At 42.3% G+C, this 27049-nt stretch overlaps 2 protein-coding genes across 6 annotated transcripts in view; one reads left to right on the plus strand and one right to left on the minus strand.

Moving 5' to 3' along the window:
* Window positions 1-27049, plus strand: part of fancm (FA complementation group M) — a 125227-nt gene that overhangs the window by 10581 nt on the left and 87597 nt on the right. For 2 of the 3 annotated variants that reach the window (XM_073039611.1, XM_073039612.1), the window contains exons 2-4: window positions 4804-4976; window positions 5072-5149; window positions 7490-7648. In XM_073039611.1, coding sequence (XP_072895712.1) covers window positions 4804-4976; window positions 5072-5149; window positions 7490-7648 — 410 coding nt within the window. Of the gene's footprint in view, window positions 1-4803; window positions 4977-5071; window positions 5150-6300; window positions 6341-7489; window positions 7649-27049 lie in introns of those variants that run through there. The other variant, XM_073039613.1, reaches the window with a different exon arrangement.
* Window positions 18392-27049, minus strand: part of soul3 (heme-binding protein soul3) — a 28710-nt gene continuing 20052 nt past the window's right edge. For all 3 annotated transcript variants that reach the window (XM_073039618.1, XM_073039616.1, XM_073039617.1), the window contains 3 exons: window positions 24146-24287; window positions 23434-23617; window positions 18392-20606 (listed from right to left, as the gene is read on the minus strand). In XM_073039618.1, the coding sequence (XP_072895719.1) occupies window positions 20435-20606; window positions 23434-23617; window positions 24146-24287 (498 nt within the window). In that variant the 3' untranslated portion in view covers window positions 18392-20434. The remainder of the gene's footprint in view (window positions 20607-23433; window positions 23618-24145; window positions 24288-27049) is intronic.

Below are 27049 nucleotides of genomic sequence, written 5' to 3' on the forward strand. Positions count from 1 at the left end.
TTATAGGAGAGGGCAGGACATCATATGTTGCTCTGATGATGAAGCTCAATCTGTTTGACTCTATGCTCTACAGCTCACTCCATGTAATTTTCCTCCTTTCAACACTCTCCCCCTCATCCAGCAGCCATGCTTGGCTTGGGATATTGCTTTGGCACATCTGGCTGCTGCTTCTTGGTGGCGCACCTCCTCCACCACCAGGTGCCGGTGTTCAGTTGTAGTAGCCTTTTGCCAGGTAGGTTTCATTGCTCCAAGGCCAAAGCCTCCTCTGCCCTGTTGGACATAGCTCACTATGTCCCGGTGTCGGAGGGCAGCTTCTGCATCCAGTACTGCTGCGGCTGGGGTCCGTTTCTTCCCTGTTGCTAGAGCAGGAGCAACGCCTCTTACAATTGGGTCCTGAGATTTTTTTGAGTGTCATTTCCAGCTTTGCTTTGGCACATTTGTATTCCTCCACCAGACTAGAAATTGGCAGAGAAAGGGCTCCGTTCCCGTAAAGTCCTATGCTGCTAAGTTATCTTGGTAGCCCAAGCCACTTCCTCACATGTGAGTTCACCAGCCTGTCCAGCCGATTTGCATGAGACATAGTGACCTCATAGATGGTAATTGGCCACGTAAGTCGGGGCAGCAGTCCAAACTTGCTATAGAGCTACATGAAGGAATATTGGGGAAAGTTGCCAAAATAGCATTCTAAAGAAGGAAAGAGAGGAAAAATAGTTTGCAGAGGAATTTCCAGAGTTCCACACTTTGTCCTCTGTGATTGTGATTAAAATTTGGAAGCTGAACTAGTCAGACTCTGGTTAAAGATGGTTCCAAAAGTTTCAGACATATTCTTTTCACTTCTCCTCATAGCTATCATCATTGAGGATGGAAAAATTTGAAGAGTCTTCCCTGTTCACATGTTTATCAATATTTGCAAATAAATGAGGCAAGTTTGCTGAAGCTCAGAAGAATGAGAAAGATTATCTTCATCATGTGGGCTACAGTAGTTCACCACCACCATATTCCATCTCATTTAGAAGGCATTAAATCCTTGCCTTCTCAGTAAAACATAATTTTTGATACAGATGTACAAGGTAATTATATTTCCATAGGGGCAAGGTTACTAATTCTCTGAAACGACTGAGAATCCATTTTGGATATCTCTTTATTGTAAATTATTTCCACCTGTTCACCTGCAAAGCTATGTTTTGTTCTGCTAAAAATCATGTCTCAGGATCTACATATTGCAGTTGCATAGATTATTTTAAAGGTAAAAATTGTGCTGCTGGTTTTTTTTAAAGTGTTACTATGATCAGTTCTGTTTTATATCAGATTTATGTAAATCCAGAGCCATTTCTAACAATTGCTGCTCATGAACAGAGCACAGATTTCATGTTCAATTGCTTTAGTGATTTTAAAAACTCAAAATAAATGGTTGAAAACATTCAGATTGAGCTTAGTTAACAGGAACTAGCACATTATTACAAATTTTAGCACAGTGGATTCTGGTTTATTGGGACACATCAGGAGTAGTACATTTTGGCCTTATTAAGTAGCTGCCCCAATAGCCGGTTTCATGGAAATAGTTGAAAAGGTAGAAAAAAGACAAACTAAATAACACGTGATGTATTTAAATGATATACAGAACAAATTGGAGCACTACCAATAGTACCAAAGTACTATAAAACTTTATTAGTTCCTAATAGTTACATTGGACAACAAATATTTTTGGAAATGTTGCTCCGTCAGAATTTTTTTTGTTTGTGATAGACTGCTTGAAGCCAAACACAAATATAATTTCAGACTACTTGTATCATGTATGAATTGGAGAAACAAGAAATTAACTTTTTTTGAACATAATGTGTTTAATTGCATAACAGTGCTGACGCTTTGCAGTAGTTCAACTAAGCTAAAGATGTTGATGATTTTCATTTATACTCCGTGTCTGAGGCTTCTCACATAGGTGTCCAACTATAATCAGGCAACATTGATGGATTCAGTTGCCCTAATACCATTTCTCCATGACCGCAATGTCCTGGTGAAACTTTTCACCATGCTTGTCACTGACAGTGTCAAGATTTGCAGGGAAGAAGTCTAAATGGGAATGCAGAAAATGAAGCTTTAGTGACATGTTGCACTTCATGGTTTTGTATGCTTGAAGCATGTTGTCGACCAGCTTCTTGTAGTTTGGTGCTGTGTAGTTGCCAGAAGATTTTCAACAACATCCTTGAATGCCTTCCATGCAATTTTCTCCAGTCCCACTAGAAATTCTTCGAATTGCCTGTCTTTGATGATTTGTTTGATTTGTGGACTAACAAAAATGGCATCCTTAATCGTGGCATCAGTTATTTCAATCTGAATTATGAGTTGAAATAAATGGTGTGTAATAGTGTCATTTCATAGTGATTTTCATGATCAGCAGCCCAAAATCCATAAGATACACTAAAAGGTATTCAGGAAGCAAAATCTTTGTTGTCCAGTGTTATCGACACAGAAATTCATCCGGTGTATATGAGAAAAAAATTCAGCGCAGACAGTAAGTGCTGAAAATGGACTGCCTTCATACAATGCAATGATTGTTGATTCCTTCAAATTCGTTACAGTTTCGAACTTGTTCATTTCATAGCTTGTCACACCAGACAGTCAGCCATTCTTGTCTGGCGCGTAGTGTCAGGATTGGTCTCCTTTCGGATTAACCGGGTCATGGTATGAACGTTCCTTGTTTTTTACGAGGCCGAGTGGCTGTCTCGGTACTCAAACCGATACGGATGGAAAGCGTGCCCGGGGGCAAGGGGAGGGGTGGGTCGATTGGGTTCGAACCTGGGAGCCTTTGATTCTGAAGTCCAGCGCTGATGCCACTGCGCCACCAGCCGAACTGGTTGAAATAGTGAAATGGTCTAAGTTTTCACTCCTGGGTGTTTCTGGCACGATTAAGCTTGAATGCTTGAAACTGCAGTGAAGAAAACAGTTCGGAATTTTCTTACTGCTTATTTCTCACTAACTATCAGTGACAAAAATCACTTTTATGAACACAAATACATGCAACTAACGTTATTTAAAAACTGTGCACTCAAAGCATGGTATGCCATTAAATGCCACACAAGTGCTCATGACTAATGCTACTTACAACCTGTTCGGCAACAGTCTCCTGCCCCAATTAAGCGGCAGTATTCCAAATAAACAATAAGAATCCTGGCAATTTTCTCAATTTAGTTTTTGTTCTTTAAGATTTGCCCCAAATAAACAACTCCCCCGAATAACCGATGGTCCAGTTAACCAGAATCCATTGTATTTGGTAAATGAAGGATATTGTCATTGTTTGGTAGAATTCTCAAATAGGGTTACCCATGAGTTTTTTTAGTCTGCTATTATTAGCTCAACTTAAGAATATTCTTTCACCTTTTTTTAATATATTTGCACAAGACAAAGGATGAAACAAGAATATGCAGTACCTCCCATTCTTCATTTATGCTACTTGATTTTGTAGGGGCAGCCAGTTGATCTGCTCTCAACTTTTAAAGTGCACTCTGAAACACCATCTCTAAACCTCCTAGCATGACATTTCTGCTGTTGATGTGTGGGATCTGCTTCCAGTGTTCCAAAACTGGCTAAAAAGAAACTAAATACAGTCGGCCCTCCTTATCTGCAAATTCTGCATGCGCAAATTCAACCAACCACGAATCACGAAAACCCAGAAGTGCTCTTCCAGCACTTGCTGTTTGAGCATGTGCAGACTTTTTTTCTTGTCATTATTCCCTAAACAATGCAGTATAACAACCATTTTACATAGCATTTACATTGTATTAGGTATTATAAGTAATCTAGAGATGATTTAAAGTATATGGGAGGATGTGCGTGGGTTATCGTGGATCGGGAGCGAAAAAAATCGTAAGTTCTCTTACTAAGTAAGTCGGAACAGGTACGTCCAGTATTATTTAGCATCAGTTAGTCAAACGTTTGTCTTAGTATATAGTATATATTTTACCTTTCTATGCATATAAAACACTTAACATATGTTTCAGCGCTGGGTTTGGGAACGGAAGTTCTCAGGACTCGGGACAGATCGCTCCCAAGTGCGCTCTCCACCATGCTGGGTTGACCTGGAGGATCAAAAACCCAAAACCCAATAATTAAACCACTGTGTTGCTTAGTAATAATTGTAGCTTTCATCGGGGCAGAGCCTTTCTCACTTAATCCTTTAAAATCGTTCCGATCGTTGACTGACGTAGCCTAATGCTTTTCCAATGACTGATGGCATTTCACCTCTTTCCGATCGCTTTATTATTTCCACTTTATTTTCAATCGTGTTCGTGGTTATTTTCGCGAACAGAAACACTGCGGATTAAGATCTCTACCGCCCGGTCCTAATGTCCACCGCACTGAGACAGGTTAAATAAGGTCTGGGGTTCCGCTGGGTCCTGAGGTCCAGCGCATTGAGACAGGTTGAATAAGGGACTTGAGCATCCGTGAATTTTGGTATCCGCGAGGGGTCCTGGAACCAATCCCCCGTGGATAAGGAGGGCCGACTATATAAGAGTGCATGATTATTTATTTTAACTTGTTCTCTCCAAAGGAAGATGTTTTAAAAACGTTAATATTTCCATAGTCTGTGACTGTGATTTGAAACCTCAGCAAAATTGAAAGCTATCTAGACCGAGCATTTCCATCCTGAGATCCCAAAATCTTTTTAGGCATTAGAAAACCAATTGTCAATGCAATATTTTAGTACTGCCATTAGTTGGAAGTGATCATGGTAGTTGGCTGTTAATTTTACAAAAGTGCATGTACCAAAACTGATATCAATTAAGTATTCAATAACTTTTTCAGGGCATACACAGGTATTGAATCGTCAGGGTATTTGGAAAACCAGACGGGTTTTCTTCCTCACACCACAGGTTATGATGAATGATCTTTCTCGAGGAGCTTGTCCAGCGGCTAATGTAAAGTGTTTGGTGGTTGATGAAGCACACAAGGCACTGGGAAATCATGCATATTGCCAGGTACAGTACGATTACGGATATGTATGTAGCTACTTTGCTACTCAATACTGGCATGATTTAATATTTTTAATAACTTCCACTTTTTTCTGTTGAAGGTGGTTAAGGAGCTATGCAACCATACACTTCAGTTCCGCATTCTGGCTTTGACTGCCACTCCAGGTGGGGATGTAAAGGTTAGTTACTTGCACAATTGGTGCCAGGTATAAATTAATTAGAATTCATGCTTTTCCGAAGATCAGGTACACAAAAGGAGAAATCGTAGCATAAGGACGATGAAGGTACAATCACTGTCGAGATGAAGAATACCCATATGTTTAATTTCAGCAGCTTTGCAATTTTTGTACTTGAGTATTTATTGGGATTTGGCTGAATGCAGCTTCTGAAATGCTTCTCTTTGCATATTGTATTAGAAATCAACATGCCTATAAATACCTTTATGGACTATGGTTTATGACAATGCAAGTCAACCATGATAGATGTGAGGACGGTTATAAATACTGTTGCCAAAGTTTTCTTGCTATGTTCTTATAGAGAGCTACAAAGATAAGTTTTCATATTTTTTGTCCTAGAGATATCCTGAGATATTTTAACTTGATTTATTTTAAGGCAGTGTTTTATGTAATTATGTGACTAAAGCTCCTTTGGTATGCTCTACTATTTTAGGTGATAGATTTTAATGAATAGGCTGTTCATTTACTTCTCCAAAATTAAGTATTGAAACTATTTTCTGCAGGGTCAAAGTACTCAAAGATCAGAGAGAGATTGAGTGAGCTTTGGGCACTTCTGAGCTAACAGTTCCAGTTTCAGTGGCAGTCTTTGAAAATGAGCCTAATCAATGTCAGCAATGAACCATGTCCAATATAGTAAAATATGAGGATTTGCTAAGAGCAGAATCCTGAAAAGCTAGGTTTAAAACAAACCATCTTCTTGGTCTTGAGGATATCTTTGAAAGGATCCTTCCGCTTCTAACTGGCTGTGTGAAACCCAGGTTGAGAGTATGAAATATGAGTACGCATCTTGTAGTAGGAAGCAGATCAAATGAATTGGCTGCCTGTGAAGATGCAGAAATGTTTTATGACTGTAGAGTAGGTCAAACCTACTCCAAGCTGATGACGTGAGAAATAATTCCCATCTATGTTTACATTTATAGCCATGCATTCTCCCGAGTGGTGAAAAATCGGTTTTTAAAATAACATCTTTGGGCAGTTCAGAGAACAAAACTGTGAATTTTCTTGCCAACTTCAAGGATGACTAAACTTCATTCTCCACATCACAGTGATACTTGCCCATTTGCTCACTGATACTGGACAAAGTCATACTTGATACATAAAGAAGCAGCTCCTGTTCTGTTTTGAACTTTTACAGTAAGTCCATTATCCACTGTTGGTTCAAGTGAGGGCAGCTTTCAGATATAGTAAAGTCTTTTTGACATTAAGTGAAGACTTGTGTACATGACCCATTTTTTTTTGCCGCCTATCCAGTTCAAATAGTCTATTCCTTTCATTTTTTAAAAATTTAAAACTTCCCTGAAACCTTTTAGAATTAATAATCTGAAGCTCTGAAAGCTAGTGCTAAGAAAAAGCTTTTATCGACGATCTTTGTAGTGATCTTCCTTTAGATGTTTTTCTGTTTAAGATCAGTATTGTCCATTGTGAAAGAGGTAAAATTGAAAACTGTCCAATGAGTTCTAAATAAAAGATGGAACAACATTACACCTCTTGGCCATCATATTACTTGATGCATCTTTAGTAGACTTGTGCTAATGTATCACTCTTTTCCATACCTTCTTACTGTTAACCTTGTTTCTGTGGATAAGCCAGCAATGATCTCTTTTAAGTGAGACCTATTTTTCCATCCTGTATCCTATCTGGTATTAATATCATTATAAAATTAAATTGATGTTGATTAGGATTGCTTAGATATTTTACAAACTGTGTTAGACTATTAATAGCTAATGTATCTTAAGTTACAAATCTGTTTGGGAAGGATATTCATGGTAAGTTTTTATAATCTGACCTCTACCCTGAGAAATATATTGTCCATTTTATAAATGGACAAGACTTCAGTTTTAGAATTGTATGTGGCGCATGGCCAAGTGGTTAAGGTGTTGGACTAGCGATCTGAAGGTCGTGAGTTCGAGCCGAGACAGAGTGTTGTGTCCTTGAGCAAGGCACTTAACCAAACACTGCTCCAGTCCACCCAGCTGAAAATGGGTACTGGCAAAAATGCTGGGGGTTAACCTCGCGAGAGATGGGCGTCCTATCCGGGGGGAAGTCTCGTACTATCAGTCGCTTCACGCCACAGAGACCAACATAAGCCCCGGCCTGATGAGCCTATAAGGCTCGGGACAGACTTTAACTTTAGTATTGTATCCAAAAAGACCAGCCCATAATAATGTAAACTATTAAATACTAAATTGGCATTATCAGTTTGGAGTGAGACTTAAATTCACAACTCATTCATTGAGAAAGGCTGCACCACAAAAAATATGAAATTGTTCCTGTTTTTGACAGGCTGTACAGCAAGTCATTTCAAACCTTATGATTGCACATCTGGAGGTGAGGTCTGAAGATTCAGTGGATGTTCAGCCCTACTCACATCAGCGACATGTTGAGAAGTTTGTAATTCCTTTGGGACCTGAGCTCACTGCGATTCAGTCTTTATACCTAGAGGTGAGTGTTATTTTCTCCTGGAGAAGGACAGAAATTACGTGGCTTATGTGTAACCTCAGCTGATCAGTAAAATGACTGACTGCTTAGATATTAACCCATTATATTCTGTAGAAAGTTTTGTTCCCCAGACTAGATTTCTAGCGTAATTTTCAACTTTTGAAAATAGAAAAAGTGAATTTTAATTTATAATTTGAGTGAATTTTAGATGTTTAATATATTCACTTTCCTCTGTTCTATTTGCTATAGAATACAAAACCCCTTAAAAATATTTCTGAAGCTTAAATGTATTTCAAGTTAAGGCAAGTCCTTTTCTGCTGTCAAAGGTTATGGCAAAACCCATGTAAAGTTGAATTGTGATACCATTGGCAAGTTTCCCACCATTAATATCCTTGGAATTGGCATTAATCAGAAACTTAGTTGGTCCAGCCTCATAAGTGCTATGGTTAGAAGAGTAGGGGGCTTGGGATCCTGCAGTAAGTGATCCACTTTCTGATATCCTAAGACCTTTCCACCATTTACAAGGCACAAGTCAGGAATGTTATGGATAAGTAAAACACCAGTCAACAGCTCTCAAGAAACTCAACACTATACAGGACAATAGGCTGCTTGATTGACACCTCATGAACCATCCTTGATACTCATTCCCTCCACCAGCACTATAGTGTATTATTCATGAAATGCACTACTGTTGCCCTTCCAGGCTAATCTTACTGCTTCTCCCTACCCTTAACATCAAAGATTTGGGTGCAGCAGGGTACCACCCTTTGCAAGAGCCTCTCCAAGTCACCCAACATATTCCTTTGCTTGGCTTTATATCATGGAGTTTCCTATTGAATTGTATAATGGGATTGTCTTCACACGAAGGAGTGCAATGATCTAACCAGATGGTTCACTGCCACCTTTTCAAGGGACATTTAAGAATGGGCAATAAACGTAGGCCTTGCTGGAATTGCTGATACTCCAAAAGTGGTTTAAAAAATGAATTGCATTTCTTTAAAGAATCTAATAGAATTGTATTGAGTTAGCCATAGGCAAACGATTGTGGTAGATGTACTGCGGCAATACAAATCCAACTGATGTAGTGCCAATCTTAAATACTAGAATAAAAAGGGTGGATTTCAGACAAGAGAAAATCCGCAAATGCTGTAAATCCGAGTAATATACACAAAATGCTGGAGGAACTCAGCAGGCCAGGCAGCATCTACGGAAGAGAGTACAGTCGATGTTTTGGTGCAAGACTCTTTGGCAGGACCGGAGAAAAAAAGATGAGTAGATTTAAAAGGTGAGCAGAGGGGTGAGAGAAACAAAAGGTGATAGGTGAAACGTGAGGGGGAGGGATGAAGTAAAGAGCTGGGAAGTTGATTCGTGAAAGAGACAGAAGACCATGGAAGAAAGAGTAGGGGGGAGGAGCACCAGAGGGAGGTGATGGGCGGGTAAGGAGTTAAGGTGAGAGGTGGAAAAGGGTATGGAGAAATGGTGAAATGCGCACCGCGTGGGGGGCTTTACCAGAAGTTTGAGGAATTAATGTTCATGCCATCAGGCTGGAGGCTACCCAAACGAAACACGAAGTGTTGTCACTCCAACTTAAGTGTACCCCTCATCAGGACAGTGGAGGAGGCCATGGATGGACATATGGAAATGGGAAGTGGAATTAAAATGGATGGCCACTAGGAGATCCCGCTTTTTCTGGCAGACAGCGCGTAGGTGCTCGGCAAAGCAGTCTCCCAATCTGTGTTGGTTCTCACCGATTATACAGGAGGCCACACCGGGAGCACCAGACATGGTACATGACCCCAACAGACTCACAGGTGAAGTGTTGCCTCACCTGGAAAGACTGTTTAGGACCTTGAATAGTAGTGAGGGAATAGTGGGGGCAGGGGTAGCACTTTTTCCACTAGCGAAGGTACCGGTAAGTGCCAGGAGAGGGAGATCAGTGGGGAGGGACAAATGGACAAGGGAGTTGCGTAGGGAGTGATCCCTGCAGAAAGCAGAAAGTTGGGGGTGGGGTAGGGAAAGATGTGCTGGGTGGTGGCATCCTGTTGGAGATGGTGGAAGTTTTGGAGAATTATGTGCTGGACGTGGAGGCTGGTGTGGTGGTAGGTGGGGACAAGAGGAACCCTGTCCCTGGTCGGGTGGTGGGAGGATGGGGTAAGAGCAAACTTGTGAAATGGAAGAGATGCGATTGAGGGCATCGTTGATCATGGAGGGAGGGAGCCCCTTTCTTTGAAAAAGGAAGACATCTCCTTCATTCTAGAATGACCCCAACAGACCCATAGGTGAAGTGTCCGTTTGTCCCTCCCCACTGATCTCCCTCCTGGCATTTACCTTTGCTAGCAGAAAAAGTGCTACGCCTGCCCCTATGTCAACTGTACTCCACCATTAAAGATTTATTATTCTGATGATAATAAATCATGGCTGATTTACTATTCCTCTCAACCACATTATCCTGCCTTCTCCCCGTAATATTTGATGCCCTTACTATTCAAGAAGCTATCAACCTCCACTCTAAACATACCTCCATAGCTTTCTGTGGCAGTGAATTCCACAAATTCACCACCCTCCGGCTAAAGAAATTTTTCTTCTTCCCCGTTCTAAAGAGATGCCTTATTCTGAGACTGTGCCCTCTGGTGCCAAATTCTCCCACTATAGTACTCAACAGTTTGAGTACTGTTGGGGGGGGGGGCGGGGACAGCCTACCTGAGGGAAGCGACAGTGGTCATGCCTCTGGCTCAGAAGGGTAGGGGAAGGAAGCGGAAGGCAGTAGTGATATGGGACTCTATAGTTAGGGGGCCAGACAGGCGATTCTGTGGACGCAAGAAAGAAACTCGGATGGTAGTTTGCCTCCCAGGTGCCACGATATTTCAGATCGTGTCCAAGGTATCGTGCAGTGGGAGGGAGAACAGTCAGAGGTCGTGGTACATATTGGTACATAGGTAGGAAAAGGGAAGAGGTCCTGAGAAAAGACTACAGGGAGTTAGGAAGGAAGTTGAGAAACAGGACCGCAAAGGTAGTAATCTCAGGATTACTGCCTGTGCCACGCAAGAGTGAGAATAGGAATAGGATGAGGTGGAGGATAAATGCGTGGCTGAGGGATTGGAGCAGGGGGCAGGGATTTAGATTTCTGGATCATTGGGACCTGTTTTGGGGCAGGTGTGACCTGCACAAAAAGGACAGGTTGCACTGAATCATAGGGGTACCAATATCATGGCCAGGAGGTTTGCTAAGGCTACTGGGGAGAGTTTAAATTAGAATTGTTGGGGGGTGGGAACCAAACTGCAGAGACTGGGGAAGAGGCAGCTGGCTCACAAATAGAGAAAGCTAGGAGACAGTGCGAGAGGGAGGATAGGCAGGTGATAGAGAAGGGACGCGCTCAGACTGAAGGTTTGAGATGTGTTTATTTTAACGCAAGGAGTGTTGTGAACAAAGTGGATGAGCTTAGAGTGTGGATCAGTACTTGGAGATGTGATGTGGTGGCCATTACAGAGACTTGGATGGCTCAGGGACAGGGAGATTCTCTGTTTCAGTAGAACAGAGAGATCTAGGAATAATGGTGCATAGTTCCCTGAAGGTGGAATCATGTGGATAGGGTGGTGAAGAAAGCTTTTGGTATGCTGGCCTTTATAAATCAGAGCATTGAGTATAGGAGTTGGGATGTAATGTTAAAATTGTACAAGGCATTGGTGAGGCCAAATTTGGAGTATTGTGTACAGTTCTGGTCACCGAATTATAGGAAAGATGTCAACAAAATAGAGTGCAGAGAAGATTTACTAGAATGTTACCTGGGTTTCAGCACCTAAGTTACAGAGAAAGGTTGAACAAGTTAGGTCTTTATTCTTTGGAGAATAGAAGGTTGAGGGAGGACTTGATAGAGGTATTTAAAATTATGAGGGGGATAGATAGAGTTGACATGGATAGGCTTTTACCATTGAGAGTAGGGGAGATTCAAACAAGAGGACATGAATTGAGAGTTAGGGGGCAAAAATTTAGGGGTAACATGAGGGGGAATTTCTTTACTTAGAGAGTGGTAGCTGTGTGGAACGAGCTTCTAGCAGAAGTGGTAGAGGCAGGTTCGATATTGTCATTTAAAGTAAAATTGGATAGGTATATGGACAGGAAAGGAATGGAGGGTTATGGGCTGAGAGCAGGTCGGTGGGACTAGGTGAGAGTAAGTGTTCGGCGCAGACTAGAAGGGCAGAGGTGGCCTGTTCCCGTGCTGTAATTGTTATATTGTAGCGGTGCTACATGTAGCGCTGAAATAATGACACGCAGTCGGTGAGCTGCGGTTGCAAAAGAGATTTATTCAAACTTCGTGGCCTCGCTTTAAAGCCTTCCTGATCCCGCCCTCTCCGGGCGGGAATACTGTAAGGGGCACGTATTCACAGTCCCGTGCCGCGCGCTGGCTTTTCCCCTTGCTGGTGAAGCAGGCTTGGCGCCCTTTTTGCGACCAGCCTCAATGCCGGTGCATGCCACTTTGTGAGCCGGTTCGAGTGCACTGGGAAGTGGGTCGCCACATAACCCCCCCGCCCCCCCCAAGAACCGGCGATACACCCCCCCCCCAATGTCCACAGTCTGGTTCGGACTCTGTTTGGGAGGTCTGCCTCTGCGCCGCGGTCCCGGAATCTTGACCATATTGGGCTGGTTTGAGTCGGTCCACCGTGAAAACCTCCTCTTTCCCCCCAATGTCCAGTATGAATGTGGACCCGTTGTTTCTGATCACCGTAAACGGCCCCTCGTAGGGCCGCTGTAGCGGTGCCCGATGTCCGCCCCGTCGTACTAAAACGAACTTACAGTTTCGCAGGTCTTTGGGTACGCAGGTCGGGTTCTGCCCATGCTGCGAAGTGGGTATGGGGGCCAGGTTACCGACCCTCTCGCGTAGTCTGCCCAGGACTGCTGCGGGTTCTTCCTCTTGCCCCCTTGGGGCTGGTATGAACTCCCCTGGGACAACCGGGGTGCGCCGTACACCAACTTGGCTGACGAGGCGTGCAGAACTTCTTTGGGCGCCGTGCGGATTCCGTGCAGGACCCAGGGAAGCTCATCCACCCAGTTAGGCCCTTTGAGGCGGCCATGAGAGCCAACTTCAGGTGACGGTGGAAACGCTCCACCAGTCCGTTCGACTGTGGGTGGTAGGCAGTGGTGTGGTGCAGCTGTGTCCCCAAAAGGCTGGCCATAGATGACCACAGGCTGGAGGTGAACTGGGCGCCTCTGTCGGAGGTAATGTGGGCCGGTACACCAAAGCGAGATACCCAGGTGGCAATCAGTGCCCGGGTGCAAGATTCGGAGGTGGTGTCGCTGAGCGGGACCGCCTCTGGCCATCTTGTGAACTGGTCCACGATAGTCAGGAGGTGCCGCGCTCCTCGCGACACTGGCAGGGGGCCCACGATATCCACATGAATGTGGTCGAAACGCTGGTGGGTGGGGTGGAACTGCTGCAGCAGAGCTTTGGTGTGCCGCTGCACCTTGGCTGTTTGGCAGTGCATGCATGTTTTGGCCCATTCACTGACCTGCTTGCGGAGTCCGTGCCAAACGAACCTGTTGGAGACCATCTGGACGGTTGACCTGATGGAGGGGTGCGCTAAGTTGTGAATGGAGTTGAAAACGCGTCGCTGCCGGGACGATGGGACGGGGTTGGCCGGTGGTTACGTCACAGAGTAGGGTCCTCTCACTTGGGCCTACGGGGAGATCCTGGAGCTGCAAACCGGAGACTGCAGTTCTGTAACTAGGGATCTCCTCGTCTGCCTGCTGCGCCTCCGCCAGTGCTTCATAGTCTACCCCCTGGGACAGGGCTAGGATGTTAGGGCGGGAGAGGGTGTCAGCCATGACATTGTACTTTCCCGAGACATGCCGGACATCCGTCGTGTATTCGGAGATGTAGGACAGATGTCGCTGCTGGCGGGACGACCAGGGGTCGGATGCTTTCGTGAACGCAAAGGTAAATGGTTTGTGGTCCGTGAACGCGGTGAAGAGCCTACCTTCCAAGAAGTACCTGAAATGCCGGATTGCCAGGTATAGCGCCAACAGTTCCCGGTCGAATGCACTGTATTTGAGCTCGGGTGGTCGTAGGTGTTTGCTGAAAAACGCCAGGGGTTGCCAGCGACCCTCGATGAGTTGTTCCAGCACCCCACCGACTGCCGTATTAGATGCGTCCACTGTGAGGGCGGTAGGGATGTCCGTTCTGGGGTGCACTAGCATCGCGGCGTTTGCTAAGGCTTCTTTGGTTTTAATGAAAGTGGCGGCGGACTCCTCGTCCCAGGTAATGTCCTTGCCCTTACCCAACATCAGGGCGAACAGGGGGCGCATGATTCAGGCAGCGGAAGGGAGGAAGCGGTGGTAGAAATTTACCATACCCATGAATTCCTGAAGGCCTTTGATTGTGTTGGGTCGGGGGAAATGGCGGACTGCGTCTACCTTAGCGGGCAGAGGGGTTGCCCCGTCTTTAGTAATCCTGTGGCCCAGGAAGTCGATGGTGTCGAGCCCGAACTGGCATTTGGCCGGGTTGATTGTCAGGCTGTATTCACTCAGTCGGGCGTAGAGTTGACGGAGGTGGGACAGATGCTCCTGATGATTGCTGCTGGCTATGAGGATGTCATCCAAATAGATGAAAGCGAAGTCCAGGTCGCGTCCCACCGCATCCATTAACCGTTGAAACATCTGTGCGGCAGTCTTTAGACTGAACGGCATGCAGAGGAACTCGAAAAGGCCGAAAGGGGTGATGAGTGCCATTTTGGGGACGTCGTCCGGATGCATCGGGATTTGATGGTATCCCCGGACAAGGTCTACCTTGGAGAAGATCCGTGCGCCGTGCAGGTTTGCTGCAAAGTCCTGAATGTGCGGCACAGGGTAGCGGTCCGGTGTTGTAGCTTCGTTTAGCCTGCAGTAGTCGCCGCATGGTCTCCAGCCCCCTGTTGCTTTGGGCACCATGTGCAGGGGGGAGGCCCATGGGCTGTCGGACCGCCGGATGATCCCCAATTCCTCCATCATCTTGAACTCCTCCTTTGCCAGTCGGAGCTTGTCCGGGGGAAGCCTTCGAGCACGGGCGTGGAGGGGTGGTCCCTGTGTCGGGATGTGGTGCTGTACGCCGTGTCTGGGCATGGCTGCCGTGAACTGCGGTGCCAGAACCGATGGGAAATCCGCCAGGACTGTGGTGAAGTCATTGTCGGACAGCGTGATGGAGTCTAAGTGTGGGGCCAGCAACTGGGCTTCACCCAGGGAGAACGTTTGAAAGGTCTCGGCGTGGACCAGTCTCTTCCCTTGCAGGTCGACCAGTAGGCTGTGAGCCCGCAAAAAATCCACGCCCAGGAGCGGTTGGGCTACGGCGGCCAGTGTGAAGTCCCACGTGAACTGGCTGGAGCCAAACTGTAGCCGCACCGTACGGGTGCCGTAGGTCCTTACTGTGCTGCTGTTTGCGGCCCTCAGGGTGGGACCCGGTGCCCTGTTGCGGGTGTCGTAACTCGTTGGAGGTAAGATGCTGATCTTGGCTCCGGTGTCGACCAAAAAGCGGCGTCCCTACCGCTTGTCCCACACATACAGGAGGCTATCCCAATGGCCAGCCGCCGTAGCCATCAGCGGCGGCTGGCCCTGGTGTTTCCCGGGAACTTGCAGGGTGGGCTACAGCGGCAGGCTTCTGTGCCCCACCGCTGGTGGTAGAAGCACCATTGTTCGTTGGTCTCCTCACCCCTGCCTCTGGGGTTAGCGGGCTCTGCGGCCGGGCCTGGTCCGATTTGCTGCTGGGAGCGTGGCCTGGTGATCTGTGCGACGGACGCCCCACTCTCCTTCTTGGCTTTCCACAGCAAGTCTGCCCGGGCCGCCACCTTCCGGGGGTCGCTGAAATCCACGTCGGACAGCAGCAGGCTTATGTCCTCGGGCAGCTGCTCCAGGAATGCCTGCTCAAACATGAGGCAGGGCTTGTGTCCTCCGGCCAGGGACAGCATCTCGTTCATCAAAGCCGATGGCAGTCTGTCTCCCAAACCATCCAGGTGCCGTAAGCGGGCAGCTCGCTCGCGCCGTGAGAGTCCGAAAGTCCTTATGAGCAAGGCTTTGAATTCTGTGTATTTGCTGTCCTCCGGGGGCGACTGTATGAACTCCTCAACCTGGGCCGCTGTTTCCTGGTCGAGGGAGCTCACCACGTAGTAGTAACGTGTGTCATCCGAGGTTACCTGCCGAATGTGGAATTGGGCTTCTGCTTGCTGGAACCATAGGTGAGGTCGTAGCGTCCAGAAGCTCGGCAGTTTCAACGAAACTGCATGAACAGATGTGGCGTCGTTCATCTTCAGCCCAAATATCATTTGGGCTGTTGGGGTCACCAATTGTAGCGGTGTGCTACACGCAGCGCTGAAATAATGACACGCAGTCGGTGAGCTGCGGTTGCAAAAGAGATTTATTCAAACTTTGCGGCCTCGCTTTAAAGCCTTCCTGATCCCGCCCTCCCTGGGGCGTATTCACAGTCCCGTCCCGCACGCGGGCTTTTCCCCTTGCTGGTGAAGCAGGCTTGGCGCCCTTTTTGCGACCAGCCTCAATGCCGGCGCACGCCACTTTGTGAGCCGGTTCGAGTGCGCTGGGAAGTGGGTCGCCACAATATGGTTATAATGATTACTTCAAGTGCCGGATTTTGGATGTTTCAGAAAGGAAATTTCTTAACCCAGAAAGTAGTGAACCTGCCACGTTCTTTAACAAGGAACGTGGTTGAAGTCAATCATCAAATGTATATAACACGTAGTTCCATATTATTCTTGGTGCTAAAGGTATGAAATATATGGAGAGAAAGCAGGTATAAGGTACTGAGTTTTGATGATCAATTGTGATTGTATTTTGCAGCCCATCAGGATCAAAGGAGCAGGAATAGAGCAGTCAGCTCTATTTTTTGTATTTCTAGGAAAGGAAATTAAAATCAAATTAGTTATCAGTTTGATCTTGCACATTTCAATATTGCAGAACTGTAAACCAAGCTGTTCATCTGCAGCATGATGAAACAAATTTTCAATTAAGGGATTAGCTGCAGACTTTGTAAATCTGTCACTTGTAGCCCTGATGGTGGTAGACAAGGGAGGTAGAAGTACATGAATGCCCTCATTCTCATTGATGGCGAATCTTGGCTTGTGGACAGACAGTATTGCTAATTGATCTGCTCAAAACCTGGTCTATGCCAGATTGATTCAATTCTGTTATATTAAATATGCCTGAATTTTGAGTTCAGCAAGACCCTTGAGCCTCTAAGTCTTGGCTGTATTGTTGAAATGTTATGTTCCAAAAGTGATTATGGTTCTGTTTTGGGATGATGTGACACAAATGTTGGATGTCACAAGTACCGAACACCATCTTCAACAGGAAAATCTAATGTAAGTAAATCCAAAGCTGGAAACATTCAGCAGAGGGAAACAAAGGGCTGAGAAGAGGAAAATGTGAACCATTTTCCTCAGATGAATGACTTGCAGCGTAAATTACTGGTTCTGAATGAGGGAAAATGGTACAGAAGGGCTGCAGTATGCACAGATGAAATATGAAGTGGTGTTCCTCAAGTCTGCATTGCACCTTCATTGCTGTGCTCTCCTCCCTGGAAGACATTTCAGATGCACTCAAAATCTCAAAAACAGAAAAACTGTAAGCTGGAAGACTGGAGTGGGATCTAGAATAAGGTAGGGTGGGAGACAGTGCGAGTTTATAGGCTTGTAATGGCTGGGTAGTTCATCTCCTGAGTTGGAGGAAAGAGTTCCAGGAAGATAATGCATGAGTAAGTGGACTAAGTGAAAATAAGTGAATGCAAAAGTATTAAAATTTTGATTTTGTTTGAGGGAGAACATTAGCACGAATGCAGGCATTAATATGCCAGGTAAAGAGTTAAAGAAGCTCACCTGAGCAGGACTGAGTCCTCATATTTGCAATACATTATACTTCTGTTTTTTATTATCCTCTAATGACAGCATCGACTCTGATCTTGCTTTATCACAGATAATTCCTCTGCCATATCCTGCTGCTTCTCTGCAGCTTAAAACTGCCTTTATAATGTCTTCAGTTTGGATCATCAATAGTTAACTGTTCTTTCCACAGAGGCTGCCTCAATTGCTAAGTGTTTCAGGTTTTACTCAGTATGCGCAGTTCTAATTTATTACCAAGAGATTTTAACATTTAATTCTTGACACTAAAATTGTGGTTGGGTGGGGTGGGGATGGTAATTGCTGACTGGGGATTTAATTTGAATGGGCAAAAATAACTACAGCATCCATGGGAAGAGAAACTAGCAGTTTTTTTCAAATGGAAGACCCTACGTTAGAACAAGGAAGAAGACAAAAGAAGTTGAGCTGCACAAGGATTGAGTGTCTCGAACGGGATAAAACTGGCATGGTAGTTGGGGACAAACTGGAGGGACTTGTCGTGTCCATTCAGTGGCAGCTCACTCACCTGTGGTCCCCACCAGACACTCAGCTCTGACCTGTGACTCTAAATTGTTGTTGCTTGCAATAGCGCCCACACCCTGGTACACCACTTTGACAGGTGACCTAAGCCAGGTGAGGACGCCAGCAGGCCTCATACCCGGTGAAATTGGGACATGCCTTGTCATAGCATATGAAGTCGACTTCGGTGGACTGGGTGGTTGCGATCAACAGTGAATTCCAGTGACCAAGGCGATTTTGCAATGCTTCATGGAGAACGAAGAGCACGATAAGGCACAGAAGTCATGGGTATCTTCTGGAATCAGTTATTAATGAAATCATCTTGAGACACTAAGCAAATTTTAATTTAGTCTTTGAGTTCGTAACCATAAATGTTTTAATATGTTTACAGTTAAACCTTTTTACAACCATTCATCTTGTTTTATAAACTCTTACGACACAGATCTGCAGAATAAATATCAACCTCTAATCATGAACAGAAAGGCTATCAAATTTTGTATTCATTCACTTTGTAACAATAAATCAACAATTAATTCAGTTGGAAGAACAGTTTTGTTTGGTTTCTGAAGGCCAACAATGCCTCAGTTTTCAAATCCTTGTCCAGGATCTAACTGCACCATCACCACTTATCAACTATCCCAAGCTTTACCACCTTACAGCTGCAGAAGATATCTAAATCTTTTTGCTTTATTTGTGGCCTTGTGTATGGTTCTTATTTTAATAACTCTCACTGTAACAATCTTTTCATCTGCATTGGTGTTTAGTGCTTAAATTTCTTCTTCCCCTACCTCTGATTCTTTCCAAATCTCTCCTTAAGATTCATTGCCAATCCTTCGACCATGCCATTTGGTTGTCTGTATTGATATCTTTCTTACTGGCACAGTGTCAGGTTTTTATTCTTGGTGCTTTACCAAGCACCTGAGCGTGTTTCAATAAATGCAGGTTGATATTGATGAAAGGACTTCAAAAGCTATCATTAATTGGGATTCTTTTTCTCTCTGTAACCAGCTGTCATATTTTTAAATGGATTCTTATTTACACAGAGGTAATAACTTTTTACATTAAAACATTGAGTTTTAATGAGTATTGAGAATGAATAACTAATTATTTGTTTCCAGTATTTTACTAAAAATGCTTTATGATTTGTTACTTTTTTTGTAAATATGAACCAAGATGTGGTGAATTTGCTACATTGACTGTAGAGGTCACTGAGTGACTTGGAAACTTTGGTCAACAGCTATTAATACTACTGCTATACATCACATTATCACCATACAATATCTGCATTATATAGGGTAAAATACATTATACAGGAGGGTATCTAGTGTGAGAACTATCTGTTTTGCCTCTTTCAATCAAATGCTGGTTGCATAGTGTAGCAGTATCTTAGTCGACACTTAATGGTTTTTTTGGTCTAGCCAGCACAAGAGTTCTTAAACCAAAAAAGTCCAATAATGGCATAGGAGATGTAGGTTGACAAGCAAATGTTACTACTCGTTTGTGCAAGCAAACATTACAGTGTATTCCTTCAAATGTCTATAATTTTCCATTGAAGGACTATCTATTTCATAACCATTTATTTTGCCAGAAATATTAGGTTATTTATAGTTAAATGCTGTTATTTTCTATTTCTCTGTTTACAGTGAAAGGACACAGATTTTTAAAAATCTTATGACTTGGGTGGGGGGTGGTGGGGAAGAGTTATCTGACCTATTGAGTCAATGCTGGCTGTCAGAACAAATCCTGTTCTCCAACTTGTTTCCCCATTACAGAGGCCCATTAACGTCCATCTACTTCGGCAGCAATTTATAATAATTAGTTAATTTAGCCAGCATATTTTTTGGATGAGGAGGAGGGAAATCAGATCAGCTGGGGAAACCCATATGCTCACATGAAGAACTTGCAGACTCCATACATACAACACCAGAGTTCAGTATTGAACCCACATTGCTTGGGCTGTGAAGCAACTACACTCCTTGCAGAACCACAATTCTATTCCAGAAGAGAGAATTTGTAGAAAATTGAGATTTAAATGGAGGACTATTTCTCTTGGAGCTCTAGTCTCTTTAGTTTTGCTTTTACCAACAGTTTATACAGTGGTACAGTAGATCACGCAGCTATCTCATAGTTCCAGGGATTTGGATTTACTTCTGATCTCCAGTGCCATCAGGTTTAACCAGAATTGTGAAAATTGTGGATGTTATTTGGTGATATGATTATTCATGGAAAACTGATTCTACTTTATATTTTAAATGTCAACCTGCGATCATCTTATATTCATTTACTGAGGCAAAATTATAATTGAAGCAAGTTTTCACGTGCTTACACCATCACATAGTACATACACATTTTCACAAAATAAGTTATTGCACAGGGTCTGTACCAGATATGAACAATTTGCTCAAGGCCTCTGGATAAACCAGAGCTCATTATGTCGATTTGGAACAGAAGGATTGTTGTAACCAGCCACAATAAAGGTATCTTGCAGAAACAGCTCAGGAACATCAAGGTGCTCTGCTAGATGGTTTATCTCTCGTAAAATAATCTCTTCATTAGTGGTGCCATTAAAAGATCTGCACAAGCAGAAAATTGAGTAATTAATATTTATTGTTTACTACTTCTGGTAAATCTGCAGTACTGACCGCCTTAATAATGAGCTTTGAAGGTTAAAGAATTCCTCTATGCTTAACTGTTTTAAGTCGAGTATCGCATATTTGTGTGATTAGTTTTTTATCAATTTTTGTCTCAAAATACAGAAGCAATGTCAATATTTGTATCTGTTAAAGATGTACTGTTTTTAATGTTACATTCTTTCTATTTATTTTACTGCCTTCAAGAGGGAATGTCCAATCTTAAACTGTGATAAGACGTACAAAATGGAAGCAGGAGTAGGCCATTCAGTAACATAATAACTGATCTTTTTACATTAGCACTCTACAATATTAGCATTGTGTAGGGTAAAATACACAATAAGTCATCTAGTATGAGATAATTGGTTTTTGCTCTTTAAAGTGTCTTGATTTAAAACACATTTGTAAATGTATAGCTATTTAATTATGATACCATATAAGACACTGAAATATTATTTATTGTAAAGAAGCCCTTGCAAATTTGAGGAAATTTCTCTTTTATGATTGCCTTTTCCTAAACTCCCTGATGATGTCACACTAACACCATTTTTAAGCAGCTGAGATCGATCTGGGAATTCCTGAGCATTGCACAATCTAGAGCAGATTGTGTACCGAGTATACTTCTATTTTTATTTTATTGTTTTTAAAAACCCAGTTCAATAACTCTATAATGTATTTTGGAACTCCTTTGATTTGACTCCTGTTGGATTGAAAAGTACTGGTGTTCAGAGGGACATGGGTGTCTCTGTAGATAAACTGCTGAAGTTTTACATTCAGGTAAAGTAAGCAATTAAGATAACACAGAGTATGCTGACTTTTATTGCAAGAGGAAAGATGTGAAGTAATATAACGCCCTGGTGAAGCTGCACCTGAGATATTGTGTACAAGTTTGTTCTCCTTTTATAAGTAGAACTATACTTGGATGAATATGTAGTGGATTATTTTCTGGGCTGACACTACAGTTGGTGCTAAAGAGGGTAGGGAATAGAGAGAGAATTTTCAAGCAAGAGAAATTAGAATTCTGAAAGGAAGAAAGATTGAGCTGGGGCTTGATTTCTGAAGAATGAGAAATTATCTCATTGAAACATAATATTCTCTTGGGTTTTGATGGGGCAAATGCAGGAATGTGTCCGTTTCAAAACAAATGAGTGGCCATAAATGACAGAAATGAAAGAGATGAGACTGCAATCGTTGGAAATCTGGAGCAATACACAATACTAGAGAAACTCATCGTGTCAGGCAGCGTCTGTGAAGGGAAATGGACAGTCGGTATTTCAGTCAAGATCCTTGCAGTACAATAGAAGAAATGATCAGTTAGCTTTTTGGGTTTTAGATTGAGACCTGAAATGCCTAGTGATCATTTCCCTCCATTGATGCTACTCAAGTTCCTCCAGCATTTTGTGTTGCTTCAGAAACGAGAGGATTTTTTTCATTTGCAGGATGGTGAATCTCCTACTCTAGAGAGCTATGGAGGCTCATTTGCTAAGTACGTTTAAAAGGTCCAAATAGATTTTTAGATAAATAAATAAGGGAACTGAGGGATCTGGTGTTTTGTGGGAAAAGTGATAAAAGATCAGCCCTGATCAAGTTGAATGGTGGAGCAGGTGAAAAGGGTAAATGGGCTCCTGCAAATTTTTTTTTGGTGTGTTGTCTTGGCTCCCAATTAATTGTGGAGATGTTTCAAGTTTTATTTATTTGGAAAATATTTGGGTTCTGGATATTGCACTCTGTGATCCAGATATAAAACTTGCCTTTTGTGGTCTCTGTGCATAGTTATTCCACGAGGAAATCTGCAGATGCTGGAAATTCAAACAGCACACACAAAATGCTGGTGAAACACAGCAGGCCAGGCAGCATCTATAAGGAGAAGCACTGTCGACGTTTCGGGCCGAGACCCTTCAATTCTCTTGATTGAAGGGTCTCGGCCCGAAACATTGACAGTGCTTCTCCTTATAGATGTTGCCTGGCCTGCTGTGTTCCACCAGCATTTTGTGATAGTTATTCCACCTTATTTTGTGTGAAAACTCACTTTTTGATAGCTATTCCTGATATTTTTTCCCTGACACTTTTCTCTATAGTATATCTTGATTAAATTCTTGATTTTTATTTTAATTATAAAATAATTTTTTTTCACTTGATTTTTAACCATCCTTTTTTAAAATGTTATTTCCAGCCATTCATGTACATTTGGTTTACTCTTGTTTTGCCTTTGCAGTTCCATTAATATTTAAGCTGCTTGTTTTTTTGCTGATCCTCTCTATCTTTGTCTTGTTAGTTTAAAGCTTTCTCCGTTGATTTTTTTTTTTGAATTGCCCTTGTCTCTAGAAACATTGTATGCAGCATAGACAGATGTAAGTGTATTAAGTCGATTGGTCCTTTGCCTATCTGGTAAACTCAAATTGACTAAAATGCATGTTGCTTCTTTTTAAATGTCCAATCCATAACAGAATTTACTTTGGGGGAAAAAAAGCTAACTAAGAATTGATAAGTTTTCTATGACATGCTATCCATAAAAACGTGCACTGTTTGGAAATATTTATGCCCAGGCATGTATTTCTGTTTAGATCTTGTTTAAATGACTTATCAGTACACTTTCCAAAACAGCAATATTGCTGGAAATCATTTGTTCCTTTTAATGTGAATTCTTCACTTCATTGTTATACCTTTTCAGGTCTGGTCCTTCTTTAAAAATGCTTGCTTAGCTACTTAGTACTAATAGTTGGCAATATGCACTAGGCTTTAGTGTGTAATCATTTGTAAAGAAACTTGCCTTGCGTAAATGACCTGTGCAGGCCACTCTTCTATGACGATGTCTGCATCAAAGGGCTGTGGAACCTGATCTTGGAATTGTGGTGGGAGGTAGTAAGCAATGGTTACTCCAGGTAGGAGCTGTGACCTGGTGTGGTTGGTGTGCACAGTGGTAACAACAGGTACGGTCATTCCCAGGAACAGACCTATAAAAGGAAGGCCTGTAGTTTAGTGGGAATGTACAATAATACATTTTGGTAGAGGAATATCAGCTGTGTCTTTTCTATCAAAAGCAAGGGAATATTTCCTTTTACTTAGGGAAAAACTTAAAAGGACTGAAGAAGAATACTACTAACAGTATACAAATTCTTCAAAATATTTTCCTATTATGTGCAAACTTTAATCAAGATTATTAATTTTCTCCTTGACAACTGTAATAAAGGAAATAAAATACTGGAAATGTACTCAAATCAAAGTAATTCCTAAATTACTCACAATAATTCAGCTTAACCAAATGCACTAAGTAAATAATATTTTCATAGCAGTTTGCCTAAATTAGTAAATTTTTTAAGTATTGTTTCTTAATATTAAGGGGATTAAAGCTAGTTCAGATCAATCAAATATCATTCTAAATACCAATGGGTAAAGATACTTTTGAAAATTATTTCCCTTGCTTTTTCAATTACTGTAGAGCATTTATCAGCAGGGTATAAATGATCATTTCTGAAAATCACCTGATGAGTTTTGTTGACAAATGTATTTCATCAATTTCATAAATCCTTTGCATATGCTCTGTTCATAGCGAGGTTCATTCTCGGTTACACAAGCCCATTTAGCTTTCTCATATTGACGTTTTTCATAAGATTGCTCATCAGTCTGTCAAGAAAACGTGGAAATTATTTTTCTGTCATCCAAAGTAATTTTAGTGTGACCAAATACTGAGAGATGTGAAAATGGTCGGCATTTTTGTGTTTGAATTAAGATTTCAATAATAACCTGTAATTCAGACCACCACGGTAAAATAAAAATTATTGTTAAAGCTTGTTTTTCTGTCTCTAGTTTACCTGTAAATATATAGACTCTCTTGGTTCTTGTTAAATAATTTTAACTTCAGTGCATTTTAAAATTGTTGAACTATCAGCAAATATAAAACTACTACCCTGTTTTGAAGTAACATATAAAATTGCTGGAGGAACTCAGCAGGTCAGGTAGCATCTATGGAAAGGAATAAACAGTCAACATTTTGGGTTGAAACCTTTCAGGATTGGAAAGGAAGTGGGAAGAGGCCAGCTGTAAGGTTGTAAGAAAATATATATCATTTATTAATTTTTATGTAAACAGTCATAAAATAATCTATATAACATTCCAGGTTATATTATAAATTCCATTTAGCATTTATATGTTGATGGATATGTTCATGCAGTGTGTAATTTCAAGTTACTGTTTTCAGATGAATAGCTTTAGTGTAAATTTTTTTTGCTAGTTTATAGAAGAACTAAATGTTTGACCCTTTGGGTATATCCATCAGTCATTTAACACTATAATCAAATGAAGTATTAAGTACTTTTCTGCTTAGTTTTATTTTTCATTGCCTTTTGTGGGACTTGTCAACATACTATCAATAAAGTATATGTTTGTAGAGGGAACTGTAATTTATTTTGCTTCGCTGCCTACTCTCCCGAATGTTTTGACACATCACTGGAATGTGATTGTGAATGCATGCTGGTGCTGCAGTGTAATTGTTGTTTTGTCTAAACTGAGTAGTTTAAGTTCTTTAGGATTTCAGGACATTATCTAGGCTGACCCTTGTGGGATTGCTTGAAGCACAATGCTCTGAATGAACGTTTAAGAAGAAATTATATAGCTCAAATGGATGTTAAACAATATTTAAATAATTCCTGGAATTGGGACCACTTCAATTAGATCTTGCAATGTTCTTTGAAGTGCTTAAGAAGTGTGGTATCATAAGAATTAGGTGCTGGTGCAAGCTATCTACTCTGCCATTCATCAAGATTTCAACTGTTCTTCTACTAGAGTTCACTTTTTCTGCACTGTTGCCCAAGATTTCTGTAATTTCCAGAAATGTATTAATCCCTGTTTTGAATGAACTCAATAACTAAACATCTGTAGCCCTCTAGTGTGAGAATTCCAAATATTCATTGTCCTCTGAGTGAAGGAGATTTCCACATTGGTTCTCAATGGCTTTCTGACACTGCTGCACTCTTGCATCCATCTTGTTGATCCATATGAGTAATTATATACCCTTTTCAGTTACGGAGACCAAAACTGCACAATACTGTTGTTGCTTTAAAGCCTATATACATGCAGTAAAAGATCTTTACTCCTTCACTCAATTAAAGGTCAATATTCTATTTATTTTCCTAACTGTCTGTTCCAACCCTCAGTGAATAGTACACATGGAGACCTCATTGCTTTGAATATAATATTTCCCAAACTGTCAGCATTTTAAAAAAAAACTACTCTAGTTTTGTGAACCTAAATCAATACCTCTTACTTCTCCACATATTTCCAAATGCCATATTTTTGTGCATATGCTTAGCTGGTCTCAATCTTGAAGCCTGTTTGTATATTCCATACTCATAGTTCCACATAGTTTTCGATTATTATCAGACTAATGAATATGACACTTTGGTTTCTGGTCAAATTATTGATTATAGATCATGACTTTAAATATTCTAATTTTTATGATATTACAAGGGGTGATTGATATGTTCGTGGCCTACACCTCTTAAACAACTCAAAGCTTACTGTAAGCATTGAATTGAAATTACTCTGGAGAACTCTCATCCACTGCCACTACACTCATAGTTTATCCTGCATTGCTCGCATCTACCTCCTACCCAAGATCCACAAATCTAACTGTCCAAGTAGGCCTATTGTCTCTACGTGCTCTTGCCCCCATGAACTCGTGTTCTCGTACTTTCTAACTCCATTCCATTCCCCATGGTTCAGTCCCTTCCCACCTACATCTGCAATACTTCTTATGCCCTCGATTTCCTCAGTAACTTTCAATTCCCTGCCTGACTGCCTCATTTTCACCATACAAGTCCAGTCACTACATACTTCTATCCCACCATCAAGAAGGCCTTAAAGCTCTCTGTTCTTTCTCAATAAAAGAACAAACCAGTTCCCCTCCATCACCACCACCCTCCATCTTTCAGACCTGGACCACACCTTCAAAAATTTTTCCTTCAGCTCCTCCCACTTTCTCCAGACTCCAGGAGGAGCCATGGGAACCTGTATGGGCTCCAGCTATGCCTACCTCTTCATTGGCTATGTAGAACAGTCCATGTTGCAAGCCTTCCCCAGTAATGTTCCCTAGTTCTTTGTATTGGTGCTGCTTCATGCACCCATGCTGAGCTCGTCAATTTCATCCACGTTCACTTCTAATTTCCACCCTGCCCTTAAATTCACTTGGTCCATTTTTGATACTTCCCTCCCCTTTCTCTATTTCTTTCTCCATTTCTGGAGACAAACTGTCGACCGACATCTCTTGTAAACCTACTGATTTCCACAGTTGTCATGACTATACTATGTCTTCCTACCCTGTCTCCTGTGAAAATGTTATTCCCTTTTCTCAGTTCCTTCGTCTCTGCTGCATCTGTTCCCAGGTTGCG

This window comes from Hemitrygon akajei, chromosome 3, assembly GCF_048418815.1.
Source record: "Hemitrygon akajei chromosome 3, sHemAka1.3, whole genome shotgun sequence".
Lineage (NCBI taxonomy): Eukaryota > Metazoa > Chordata > Chondrichthyes > Myliobatiformes > Dasyatidae > Hemitrygon > Hemitrygon akajei.